Here is a 13,921-nt window from a genome sequence, read left to right as displayed (position 1 = left end):
ACTGCAGGCAAATCCAGTAGGTATTTAAGTTGGCTCGACTTAATTTTCAATACGAATGTCCCGAGTCCAAAAGGCCCAGAATTGATATACAAATGAGTTATAATATGGTGTAGGAGAAAGAGTAAGTGGATAGCAAGCAGGATCCCAGGAAGCTTCTAGCTCACAGGCTGACACTTTAGACACCATCTAATTAACTCTATTTTATGGATGAGGGAACTAACTAGAGTCTAGAGTTGGTCACACAGGGAGTAAAGGGAAGAACTGGGATTTGAACACAGTTCTTTTGAAAAAAATAAGCTCTTTGAAAAAATCCAGTGGGTTGTTTTTTTTTTGGGGGGGGGGAGGGGCGATGATTTGCCTTCAAATGGGGCTACTGTGGCCTCAAGGGAAAGAAATAAGGATCCTATGAAATTTCATAGTCCCCTGATGTTTTGAATTGCACATATTTGGAAGCATAAAAATAACAGCAACAAATCATTAAGTAGAAATCGGGAAACGGAATGAATTTGATATTTTGTTAAAGCTTATTGGGGGGGGAGATCTATTTCCTCCTTTTTGTTGAAATTGTTAAATTTATAATGTAACATTCTCAAAATAAGTTAACTAAAGGCAATATTTTGAAAAAATGCATATTGAAATTGTAGCACTGGCTTATTTGGCTACTAGTTAAGGCAGTAAAAGATTAGTGTCAATATGAGCAGATCCAGAAGAGAATTGGAACAATGACAATTCTGTAGATTCATTTCCTGAATTTTCACAACTGAATTAAATTCCCTCACTGGATCTCCCAAGTCATAGTTTATTGAAACAATAACTTCTCCAACCATCTTAAGTTACCATGGTGAAAATGATTTAGGTTTACTCTATGTGGATCCAGAAGATAAACTAAAATCAATGAGTGCCAAAAGTTACAGGGAGGCAATTCAGTGTAAGGAAGACATTCTAAGTCAGTTGTTCAATAATGGAAACAGCTGCCTTCAGAAAACAGTGGGAGGATCCAATTTGCAAAACACCATAGAAGGGATTCCTACACTTAGAAGGAAGTTGGATTCAACTATCTGCAATTGCAATTAAAAAGCCTACCTCAGTGGTATCCCAGATCCCTAAAATGAAAATTAAGCAATCCCTTCCAGACACCCTTTCCTCTAGGCTCCAGTCCACTTAATCTGTTCTTGCTAGTCCAGGTTCTTTCAATTCTTAGGTCCTTCAAAGCATATGGCCTGCTATTTTGCCTAAAGTTCAGAACTGCTCATTTGACAAATTACTTCTCATTTATCCAATGGACTCTCTGTAAATAGTTTATGTGGCCACTAATAACTAAACATCTAGGATTGCAGATTCACACACTGTACTTTATACTCCCATTATTTCCTCTTCTGACTCTTCTGTTTTACTTTACAGCATTTGTAAATTTTTTGCTGTTCCACTTAAACATGTCTAAAGTTTTACACAAAAAAGCAGTTTTTCACAAGTCACACTTCTATATTATGTATTCACCTTATCCAAGTTCTATCTCCTTATAGTAAGCATGGTTACATCCCTTCAAATGTACATTGACACAATAAAGGCAACATCACCTGAGAGATGTCTAGAACTACTTTGTAAAATGGAGTACTGGATTGGATAATCTTATGCATAAGGTTCCTTCCAGCTAAAAAATGGAGAGATCCTTAGGTATTACTAATCTCACATTAACATGTGAATAGCCTCCTGTTATCCTTCAGTACTAAATACTTGAAGGGTTTGGAGAAGCAGACTATATGGGACAGGTATGAAGTATTTCAATTTTATAGGGCATTAATAAAACAAAACCTTGAGCCCCACCTCCCTCAATTCAATTTTAATCTTTTTTTTCCTATCTTCCCAAAAAACCTAATAGATCAAAGTCTAAAAATTCTTTTAAGGCTTAAGTTCTAAAGAATGTTTTGCAGGAAACTATAAACTTAAAAAAAAAAAAAAACACCGCTCTAAATTTGTATAATTATTTTCATATAATGCAAAGGCTACCTTTTGTGAAATGTTATTTTGTTTAAAAAAAAAAAAAAGTAGAAAATAATCTCAAAGAAGAATTTACCATGTTAATCCTTTATTATGAAAAGAAATGTTATGCATGTACATTGCAACACTATGCACAGACATTGATCCTGAAAAAACTAACACAACATAATCTAATAAGTAGACAGAAATAAGAAGACGGCAAATTAGATGTTATTTTGTTAAAGCTTTTTTATGAGTTTGTGTGATTTTCCCCTCATTGTTATTGATAGTTAAGTTTATAATAAAAAAATTTTTCAAAATGTTAACCAAGGCAGTATTTTGAGCAACAGTGTATAGTCAAAGTGTAGCATTGTCTTAGCAATGATCTCAGGCAGCAGAGAATTTGGTGTCAATGCAGAAGTTGATACTAAGGACTTACTTTCAAAAAGATACTCACATAACAACTGAATTTAAACTGGACTTCGCTGTAAAGGACACAGGGTGGAATAGAAGGGAAGCACATAAAAGACGGACTATTCTAATATGTGAATGTGAAATGAAATTTTAAAAAAATATATTAGGCACATATCCATTAGTTGTTCTTTATGCTAAATTATTTTGGGAAGTCTAGTCAACAAATAACTCATTCCATCCCATCTGTAATGTTTTCAGACCAAGTTTACCAAAAGGGCATTTGTTGCTCTCAAAGACCTCATCAGATTCCAAGTGATGCTGTTCCACCAAACAATTCTGGAATCCCCTTTGGAGCAAATAAATGAGCCACACAAGGACATATCTGCAACTTTGTCTCATACTTTGCTTTATGACTTAAATTGTTATTACTCAGCTTGATTACCCACCTTATTTGCCAGGCTTGGCTATTTCCAAAAGTCAAACCCATTCTGAGGATGAAGACTTGCCACCACTGAAAATGAGATACTCTGAAAACAATTCCAAAAAAAGTCCTTAATAATGCAAGCATTACTAAAGTAAAATATAATCTCAAGAAGAGTTTGAAGGAACAACACTCACTTGGATGTATGCGGACTAGACATGAAGTTAGGATTTGGGGGGGTGGGGTGGGAGAGAGGTTTAAGACTCAAACTGAGACTCAAGATTCCTCACCTGTAAAACAGGGATACTTGTACTATACACCTCCTATCTCACAAGGCAATGGGTTAAGTGCTCTACAAATCTAGGGCTGATGTTAATTTTTAAAAAACATTTGTCTTGTTTGCCTTATCATACATACCTTTTGGAGGACTGTTTTGAAGCCATTTTAGTTTGATCAACTTTGTTTTCCTAACATTCATGATGATATAATTTTCATTATTCCATTTGCAACTTTCCTTTCATATGGTACTTTTAAAAAGTTTGCATATATTTTATACCAAGAAATTCTTGTACCTAGCATATTTCAATGTCTATTTCATTTCACAAAAAGACAAAGTAAAAGTATTTGGATATTCTATCTCAGAATGGGTTCCTTCCATACATTTGTAGTCAGCCTACTTTGAAATTAATTCTGTAAATTATAATTGTTATCTACACTTCTGAGTAGTCACTACCCCTACCCCACCCCACTCCCATCCTTTCTTCTCCTTCCCAAGAGACCTGAGATAAATAGTAATGAAAGCTATTTCCATACTATGTATAAATTACTGATACTTAAGTTATCCAAGTAAGTCATTCTAACAACACAAATTATAATTAGCAGTTAGTTAAAACCGCCACTGAATTTCTTCTCTGATGCTGCACTGTGAAATGGCAGTGATCTTGGGGGGGGGGGGGGGGGGGGGAGGGGTTCTTATTAACAGTTATTATAACAGTTATTAAACTGTTATAGGCTGCAAATTCTATATCAAGATGGAAAAGGCTTTAAGAGACAAGAGCATAAAGAGATTAAGGTAATTCTCCTCTGAGAACAGGTTGGCTATTGCATAAAGACCATCCATATTAAGGTGTAGAAAGATGTGGTAATCTGCACCAATGGAGGGAGTATCCACACTAATGTAATCATAAATCTAAGTCACTCTTTGAAGCAGAACCTCATTAATAATTAGATCTTAAATGCTAAAATCCCTAGAGAATAACTTTGACTATTATTTCTAAGGTACAACAGAAAGAAGTTACATTTCCATATATTCTAAAAAGGCAGCCAGACAGATCACTGATTTTAGAGTCAAGAGACCAATAGTTTTTGTTCCTCAGTTATTTGATGAGACTTCAAGTCACAACAGCTGCATTTCTTTTCTCTTCCAAAAAAAAAAATTCTATCTCAAAGAACTTTTATAAATTCCAAACAAATACTGTCATAAAAGTCTTTAGAAATCAGTAAAGGCTTCCAAAAACTTAAGTTCTAATTTCCAAATTTCTCTGCAAACTATATGGTCAGGTAATATTCCTTTTAAAGCGTCAAAAGCACCTGCAAGATAGTTGATTTCCCTTTCTCTCTTCCAACCTATAAAGTTACTGAACAATATGTCTTATACCACTGGAAGAAGTAAAGGAGGAAGAGTCAAAGAATGAGGAAGAAGATAAGGTAACCAAAACTTAGGGTAAGTACACCAAATGCAGAAAATGAAGAATTAGTCCAGTAAATCAGAGTCAAAGAACATTAAGCAATACAGTAAAATGAATTGATATTGGGGCATGACAAGATTCTATTTAATCACTACCACACCAAAAGTAAATAAAATTTAGATCACAAGAAATTAACAAGCTCATGAAATCATTTAACTCAGTTCCTTCCAAACATCCTCTTCTAAAACATTTATTTACAAATAAAAATCAAATTATCTAGTATTTGGCGTGACAAATATGCTTTGCCTATCCAGAGGAATATACTAATTATGGAAAATAACCAGGTGAATACAGTGACTGACCCTAAAAAAAAAAAAAACAAAAACCATTCCAAGGAATTAATTTTGGCTAGGGGAAAAACACAAAACTTCTTTAAAAGGTAAAATAGTTTTTAGCATTTAATATCTAAACAAATCAAATTTTTATAGTAGCAATCACAAATGTGCTTATATACAAAGCCCATTTTTTCATTCTGAAAAAATATTTTACCTTGAACGTAAATTAACCTAATGAATTCGAATAGGTAAAAAATTATACTGAATTAACCAACAATTTCAGTGTAAAATAATATCAAGTACTTCATAGTACTTCATACTAATAGGCATATTTTACATGAATTCTCTTTAAGATCTCTCTATATGTTTCTTGGCCTTTTAGACACCTATTTTTTAAACACTGGTCCCCATTACTTTCACATGAAAGGTCTTTTTGTCTTGTTTTTCTGCTTAGAAAAAAAAAAAGCAAGATAACTCATAATACATTTTCACCAAAGTTTTAGTAATACAAAAAGTATTAAGACTATATTTAACTGCATACCTTACCTATTGTACCATTAAAAAGAGAAGACATGGGTACACTCTTTAGCAAAGTAAACAGCATTCTGGTGTGCTATGATGTTAAGGCATACCTTTAAATGAATACTGTTATTCATTCATAAATTATTTATAACTGCTGCTACTAAGCGAAGACAACTATAACATGGGTTTTCTGCAAAACTAGGGGGGAGGGAAGCAATACAAAATGTCTGAAAGCCAATATTTTAGTGTACAAAAGTAAACTTCGGTCCAAATGTTAAAACACTATATAAGCTTTATGCAGTGACCTTTTAAACATGCTATGGTAGCTCCTGAGGATGTTTTAAAGCTGGAGGTAAGTTTGTAGGTCTTGATTCTTCATCAAGAAGCACCAAATCTTCTATTTCACTTCCTCTGTATTTTCTTTTACATATCTTTACCACCACTTTTTTCTTGAGAAATAACTTCAGAGCTTCTCTCGATGCTACTGCTTTGGCATTTTCCTTACTCTTTCCACAGCCAGTACCCAAATAAACAGACTTGCACCTCAATTCACACACTATACTTTCTTGAGAACTCTTATTCTGAGGCAGATCAGCCAGTTCTTTTAATGGAACAAAAGAAACGTCTAATGTTGCTTTTAGAGCCTCCACAGATGCATTTAGGAGTTCCCCATGATTCACACTGGGACTAAAACCACCAACAGCCACTAACTTCCATGCCACAGTTTTATACAATCTATTGAAAAAAGGTTGCTTCTGTTTTACATCTTCAGTGGTTAATTTGCAAGAAAACCTAACAGAACTCTCACATGATTGTAAACTGCTTTTAGAAGGTAACTGTGATGTGCTAGTTTGAGAGCTACTCTTAGAAGCTAGCTGGTTTACACTTGTCAAGGAACTTTTGGGAGCCAACAGTGCTATACTTGTCTGGGAGCTGCTTTTGGAAGACAACAGTGATGTAGCTGGGGAATTGCCTTTAGAAGCCAACAGTGTGGCAGCTACTTGGGAGCTGCTTTTAGAGGGCAGCAGTAAAGTGCTTGCTGAAGAGGTGCTTTTGGGAGTTAAAATTTGCACACTGGTTGAGGAATTGTTTTTAGATGAAATGCTTGAATCCAAGTTAGTTTTGGAAGTTGACTGTGATGGGCTGCCATCTGAAGTGGTTTTAGAACCTAACAGGGGAAGTAATTCTGAACTAGGTTTGGAGGATAACAGTGGCAGCTCCACTTCTGAGCTGGTTGGGGAACCCAACAATGGCAAACTTGTCTCTGACCTGGTATGAGAACTCAACAGAGGCAGTTCTGTCTCTGAAGCACTTCGAGAACCCAAAGATGAAGTGCTCTCCGAAATAACTTTTTTAGGGGATACATTTTGTGGTTTGGGATCAATTAACTGGATCCCAACACTATTCATATTGGATGTTGTCACAGAAGAAATTAGTATTGTAGCAGGTTTATCTGAAGTTTCTATATCTGAAACCTTTTCAGGGGCTGATGCTATAGCCTGAGAAGTGCTGGTATTGGAGGTGGTGTTTTGCTTTCCAAAGTTTTCAAGCGCTGGCTCACTGGTGGATTTATTCTTTACTCCCAGCCCCTCTTGGGAAAGTGCACTCCCCCTTTCCAAAGTGCTGCTAGAGCTCCGATTTATATTTTCTCCACTTCCCACAGGTCTAATGGATGGCACTGCCCCCACCTTGACTTCCAGCTTTGGTGATGCCTGCTCTGTTTTGCCACAAGTCTTCAAAGCATCCTGAATACTAGTAGAACTGCTCTTTCCTTCAACTGCCCGTTTTTTGCAAGGTTCTTCTACCCCATCTAAAAATTTAAAAAAAAAAAAAAAAAAGGAAAGAAAGAAAGAAAAAGAAACATTTGACTAATTCCACTTAATTATTAGTTAGGTAGACATTCAATGCAAGAAAGATGCTAAGCAAAAAACTTGGCATGTATAATGCAGAGGACAAAATTACTATGTAATCATGACACACTTTTCTTACAAATGAAACATATTTGACAGTTTTAAAAAGAAAAAAAATTAAGATTAAAAACCAAAAAATATATAGGGAAAATTTAGGACTAGTGTCCTTAAAATAAAAAAGACAAACATTAAATAGCAGTTTGGTTGTTAGAAATATAAGTAAATATGAAACATGAGTTCACAGCACTAAAATAAACTTATGTTCTATGCTCCTATATATGTTCACATCTATGATCTGCTAACCATTGCTACTCGATATCCCTCTTTTCTTCACCTTGGCAACCAGTTCATCTCTTGTTGTATGGATTGGAGCATCTGTCACTTTGATGCCTTCAGCCATACTAAGTATTTTATCCATAACTTTTGGTGGATACCTAAAAAAAGAAAAACAAATTGACCGTTTTTCCATAAGTCTTTTTCATCTCACATACAAACCAACCAAAGGAACGAGAACAAGGCTTCCAATTAGCCTCCGACATCAAGCAAGGATTCTCTGCTTCCTAAATAACCCATAAATAAACGTGCTCAAATTCCGCCTTCTCTCCTCCCCCAAGCTGGGCCTGCAAACCATTCGTCTGATCCAGACTAACGACTCCCACCAGCTGACCGAAAAAGAACACGAATGACGTCCACGCCACCAAACCGGAGGGAGGGAGGGCGGAGGAGGGGGAGGAGCTGCCGGGGAAGGGAGGGAGGGTAAGGGCCTACAATCCCGTCCTCACCGGCCCAGCCGGCTCCAAAGCTCCCTTCCCTCAGTGCTCGCGTTACACCCACAGGCCTTGGGCTCCTGCCACGAAGTGTCGGGGCTGAGAAGGCCCAGGCCCGGCCGCGGATCACTCACCGGCACCCCAAGAAAATATGGTTGGCCCAGGCCATAGAGGAGGAGACGAGCTGCTGCAGCTGGCGACGGCGGTCCCCGCATTCCACCGAGGCGGCTTCGGTGGTGGCGGTCGGGGCCAGGTCTCCGGCATTGCGAAGCAGAAACTCGCGTCTATGGCGCCAGTGCTTGTCTGTCTCGCCGTCGCTACGCAGCGTCTCCACCCAGGCGGCCACCCGTGGATTTTGACTTAAGTACTCGGACACCTCGGAGATGGCCGCCCGCGCCATGCTCAACCCACTCGTATCGTCCGTCGCTAGGGCAGGCCGAGGACAAGGGAGGGACGGAGGAGGCCCTGTCACCGAGGACTCGGGTAGCTCCCGCAAACCCAGAGGACAGCCGACCAACGAAAGCCGAGCCGCAGAGCCGAAACGCCCACTTCCGCCCGCCGCCAGGCACCCCCTCTCCTTTTATAACCTCGTTGGGACTCGCGCGTCGTCGCTTCCTTCCGGCGCGAGCCCCCGCGGTAGCGGGCGGCTCGGCCGCGGTCCTCGGCTCGGGTTGGCGGAGGAGGCGGCGGAAGGCGGGGTCTAAGAGATAGCCAGCCCGTGGCGGGCGGCTTGGAACGCAGAACCCGCCCTAAAGGGCGTCCTAAAGCCGTCGACAGACCAATGAGCGCGTAGGTCCCCACCACCTCCCGCTTTTGTGACGCACCGGCTCAGAAAGGGGCGTTCCGCTCCCGGCCGCTTGTTTCCCCGATCGGCTCCTCCCCCCACTGCGGCAACTCCGGCAGCTGGGTGTGGGCGGCGTCAGTCTGCTGCTACAGCATTTCCAGGGAAGAAGGCGTCGGCAGCGGCGAGGAACACGAAAGGGGAAGAGCGGACATCGACCCCGGCGGCCAGGGTGCTGGGGTTGAGGGGGATTCCCCAGCGGCCCCGGCCCAACGCGACCGGGGGATCGCGGCGCCACCGCTGCCGCCACCGTCGTCGTCATGGGGCGGAACGCCGGCTCCCGGCGGCGCCGCCCCGGCCGCCGGGTGACGAGCGCGCCCCCTTCTGTTACGGGCAGCCGAGGGAAGGGACCCGGATGGAGCCGGGGCCTGCCTCCGCCCCGCCCCGCCCCCGCGGCCGACCGCTTGGTCCAGAGCTCGGCTGTCCCTGTGGCGCTCCCTACCGGGATACGGGACCGGAAGAGGCTTCTCAGAAGATTCGGAAAAGGGGCAGCCTCCAGGCCCTGTCCGCCTTTCTCCGCGGACTGGAGGCCCTCCCCCCGAGATGTCCATTAAAACCAGATCTTTGATGCAGCACTAAGCACTAGGGGTTTCTTTAAGTGGTGGCCACTTGGGGAGCTCTCCGGCCACTCCGGGGAGCTCTGACTAAGCGCTCTCCATTTCTTTGGTTCCTTAGTAGGACCCTGTGAGTGAGCCGGGTGCTGTTCTCATCCCCATTTTACGAAGGCTCCTAAGGCCAACCTGTCAGGGAACGCGGCCTTAACCCCAATGACCCTAGTCCAGCTCTCTCCAGCTCTAAATGTCCAAAGCAAGGAAAACGAAATTTCGAGCTTTGCCGCGGTTGTCGCGCTCGGTGGTCAAACCTTTGGAGGCGGTGAAAGTTGAATTTATCCAGGCTGATGCACTGGGCGGAGGCACGACCTTGTACTTCTAGGCCCTTTTCAGCCGTGCTCTATGGCCTTCAGAAACCCGAGATCCCATTCATGTCCAAGATGAGGCAATCAAGAGTAAAACTTAAATGGAAGTTAATTCAATTTAATGTCCGATGAAATCTCTGAGTCGTGGCATATAGTAGGTGCTTTTAATAAATGCTTATTCTCTTCCTCTACTCTCCCCTTCCCCAAATTAAAATTATAGAGCTGGATCGAGATACAACAGCCAACATCCTCCTTTTTCAAAGAAACACTATGGTGAGATGGAAAAAACAACTTCACTTCAGGAGAGACCTAGGTTTAAAATCAGCCTCCTCCACCTTGGGCAAATCCCATAACCTTTCTGAACCTGTTTCCCCATTTGTAAAATGGGAACGATAATGTTCATAGTATCTACTTAAGATTGTTTTAAGGTAAACGAGATATGATTCTATAGTGCTTCATAAGTCTTAAAAACATTCAAATCTTTGTTACTAACAGAGAAGGAAACTGAAGCTTAGAGAAGTAAAGTGATTCATATGGTGGTCTTATAAAATGTACCGCCAAACCAGTCTTCCTCATTCATTTTCTGGGTTGAGACCCAAATCTAGCATATATAGTGGTGTATTTACGACAAAGAAAGATGCTTCCCACTCAGTTTTAGTGGCTTAAATAGCATGTTTGAAAGCACTAAAAGCATTTCATATTGCTTTAATTCTTTGCACTATTGTGCCGAACCATAAAAATACAAAATAATGTGCTAGAAGTGCATCCTATCACTTCTCTCATTACCTTTAACAAACTATTTCTATGATTTCTTAACTGCCAACCTCAGAATAAAAGGTCATATCTATGTGGCTTACCAGTTAAGTTCCAGGTTCCAGGTGTATATGTGATTTAGAAGGACTGCAAAATACTCCCTGCTGATATTTTATATGCACAGCCAAAATACACATTTCTGAATCATAGAGCATGCAATACACAATTTTTAACAGATCTTTAATTTCATCAGTATGGGGAAATCCCATTGAGAAATGTCCCTAAAAAATAAGGGCAGATGATTGGTAGGGCTGTATAGCAAGACACTAATAAAAAGCATTTTGCATTCTAAAGAAAACTAAAGGAAAAAAGTTTTGATTAAGCAACATGAGATTTTTGTGGATTTTTTTTTTTTTTTTTTTTTGTCTTGCTCCATTGAAAGTCTGGAGTGAAAGAATTAGGAAAAACACCTGATTGGAAGATTTTTGATGAAGTTTCCTACTTGTTGCACCTTTGAGAAAATTCAATTCTGTTTCTTTTAGTGATAAACATATTTCTAAGCTGACTTCCTCCTATAAACTTTGGTTGCAGGGTGGGTTCTTCTGCAGCAGTTTGAGAGTAGGCACAACTAATAATGATAGCTAAGATTAATAAAGGGTTGGGATAAGATCACTTAATCTTATTTTAGGTAAATGAAACACAAAGATTTATGTGAAGTATTTCAGTTAATCTCATGGGTTATATTGGTTATCATGAAAAGCAGTTTAGAAAGCAAAGAGCAATTTCCAATAAATATTTATTGACTGACCAATTTACTTAAAACACAAATCTGATTAAACTATAGGTTACTCATTCAAAATTATTTAAAAAATGATCAGATATCAAAATTTCAGTCTATTTATTGCAAAATAAAGTGGACCTAGGCCTGCCTTAAAAGTACTTATAACCATAATCATACTGTCCTTACACCTCTTTAATTGATCTCACCTGCTCATATGATTTCTAGTATCATCTTTATACTAATGACTGGTAAATCTAAATATCCAGCCCTAGTCTCATGAATTCCAAATCACCAGCTAAATGTCTCCAACTGGATCTCTTTAATTGTCCTTTGAAACTCAGTAGGGCCAGAACTACTGAGTAGTTTTCACTTTCATCCTCCTACTCGCCCACCCCCCCCAAATTTAAGGGTACTACTTACTGTTTACTCAAGTTTACACATTTCCTAGAAAAGTACAGAATTTTGAGCAGCTAGGTGGTGCAGTGGATAGAACACCAGCACTGAAGTCAGGAGGACCTGAGTTCAAATGTGACCTCAGATACATAACACTTCCTAGCTATGTGGTCCTGGTCAAGTCACTTAACCCCAATTGCCTCAGCAAAAAAAAAAAAAAAAAAGGTACAGAATTTCAAAGTTGGAAGTGCTTTCAGCAAAACACCGAATCCAATGCACACCTGAAAATACTTTCCAACTACAATTTACCAGACAACTAGTCATTCAGTCTTTACTTGAAGACCTACAATGGAAAGGAGACCACTATCTCCTGAGGCAGACTAAGTTTTTGATAGCTTTATTAGCAACTTTTGTTTGACATCAAAGTGAAATTCTTATATTTTACTCCTATTTCTGCTATTTGAGGTCAAACACATCAAATTTAATACCTCTTCTCCATGATAGCCCTTCAAAAGCTTATCTACAACATCTCAAATGTTCCCAAATCCAAATACTCATAGAGCAAAGACTTCACCTTGACTGTTTTGGTTGCCCGCCTCAGATGTTCTTTGGTTCATTTGTCCTAAACTATGATTATGAGAACTGAACAAAATTCTCCAAAAGTGAGAATGAGGAACTATTCTTATTTCTAGATGTTGTGACTCTCAATAGACCCCAAAACTTAATTAGCCTTTTTAGCTGCCAGAACACACAAGACAAAAGATCTAGTACACATCTTCTGTTTTTTTTATTCTCTTTCAAATATGACTATCATAGCTAAATAGTCATTATCTACTAGTACTTTCAGTTTGTAGAGTTTGTGTGTGGAAAGAGACAGAAACAGAGAGTTCATATGAGCAGGCAACTATAATTTATCAATGACAATTAGGTTCTCCCATCTTCTGAGTTAATCAACTCCCTATTGCCCATTTTTCTTCTGTTCTTTATGGTCTGAAGTCTCTTCCTGGTTGAGGAAAAAAAAAAGGCTCAGTATATAGCACTGACCATTTTTTGAGGTGTAAATACCCATCTTGACAATTTTATATTCTAATTTGAGCTGGGTCTAGCATGGCACTGTGCCAATAAATGACCCCATGAAACAGGAAGTGATTCTTTTGATTCAATTAAATTTAACAAGTTTATATTGAATTTCTGCTCTGTGCCAGGCACTGAGGTGATAGGGATAAAAAGACAAAAATAGCCTCTACTCTTAAGAAGCTTATATACTGTGTGGATAGGGAGAGACTTTATATATAGATAAACATATAAAAATAATTTGTGGGTAGCACTAAGAACTAGGGAAAATCAAAAAGGTCTTGTAAAAGTAGGCATAGGAACTGATCCTTGAATGGGTTCTAAGACATATGGGTAAAGAGAACATATTCTAAGCATGGGGCACAACCTTTGTAAAAGTATTGAAGTGGCAGGTACAGTGTTTCATACCGAGAATATCTTTTCTTTTATCTTTCAATTTTCCTTTTTTTTTTTTTTATCTTTATCTTTTCTCTCTCTTTTATCTTTTATCTTTAGCTTTTCTCATTAGCCTCAGGTCATTGAGTTTTAAAAATACTGATTCTTTGTAACAGCCCCATGCCATACTTTTATATTTATTCTATACATTATAATATATGTGTGTGTATACATAAGCATGTATATATGTATATGTGTATATATATATATATAAAATAATTAAAATCTTAGTTGGTGAGTTCTTTGAGCATCAGTCTATTTGGACAATTGCCATCATCAGAATTGCTCACTTTGTGTTTAAACAATTATACTAGAGAGTTTGCCATTCTTTTTGAGCTAACTTCTCCATTAAAAATTTAGTCTGTGAAATATATTCTTTTAAATCCTTTGATCCCTTTTTTTCTTAGAAACTAAAAAAAATTACTTTGTTTTTAACTTTTTAAACTTTTATTTACAAGAAAAAAAAAAAAACATTGGCTTACAAATTTGTTGGCAAATGAAGAGAATATTGCTTTTTGAGCACGTATCAGATGAAAGTAGCTCCTTCCCCCAGAATGTTTGTTTAAAATACAGTTTCCCAAAGTCTAGGATGAATTAAAGACTATACATTCTTCTCTACCACAAACTACAGAATGCTAACTTCTCACCAAGTTCCCCGTCATTTCTACCTGAGGCATCTAGTTCTCTCCTGTCA

General features: G+C 39.0%; 1 protein-coding gene across 3 annotated transcripts; it reads right to left on the bottom strand.

Annotated features, from left to right (window-relative positions):
- Positions 1-2,069: 2,069 nt before the first annotated feature.
- Positions 2,070-9,141, bottom strand: CDKN2AIP (CDKN2A interacting protein). 3 transcript variants are annotated; one of them, XM_051963994.1, is made up of 3 exons: positions 8,859-9,141; positions 7,571-7,701; positions 2,070-7,167 (listed from the first exon to the last, which is right to left on the bottom strand). In XM_051963994.1, exons 2-3 carry the CDS (start codon positions 7,683-7,685, stop codon positions 5,675-5,677), a joined length of 1,608 nt encoding a protein of 535 aa, XP_051819954.1. In that variant the 5' UTR covers positions 7,686-7,701; positions 8,859-9,141; the 3' UTR covers positions 2,070-5,674. The 3 variants fall into 3 exon arrangements, with proteins under 3 accessions (XP_051819954.1, XP_051819953.1, XP_051819955.1); XM_051963993.1 differs by lacking the exon at positions 8,859-9,141 and adding an exon at positions 8,169-8,852; XM_051963995.1 differs by lacking the exon at positions 8,859-9,141 and adding an exon at positions 8,169-8,852 and having other exon boundaries at positions 7,069-7,167; positions 7,602-7,701.
- Positions 9,142-13,921: the final 4,780 nt, after the last annotated feature.

This window comes from Antechinus flavipes, chromosome 6 (assembly GCF_016432865.1).
Source record: "Antechinus flavipes isolate AdamAnt ecotype Samford, QLD, Australia chromosome 6, AdamAnt_v2, whole genome shotgun sequence".
Taxonomy (NCBI): Eukaryota; Metazoa; Chordata; class Mammalia; order Dasyuromorphia; family Dasyuridae; genus Antechinus; species Antechinus flavipes.
This window is presented reverse-complemented; position numbering and strand designations above follow the sequence as displayed.

Excerpts from the sequence above, each read along its gene's own strand:
- CDKN2AIP (XM_051963993.1), bottom strand. The coding sequence starts at position 8,434 with ATGGCGCGGGCGGCCATCTCCGAGGTGTCCGAGTACTTAAGTCAAAAT. Across the intron at positions 7,702-8,168 it reads CATATTTTCTTGGGGTGCCG|GTATCCACCAAAAGTTATGG; the intron begins GTGAGTGATCCG and ends TTCTTTTTTTAG. Across the intron at positions 7,168-7,570 it reads AGGGATATCGAGTAGCAATG|ATGGGGTAGAAGAACCTTGC; the intron begins GTTAGCAGATCA and ends TTAAATTTTTAG.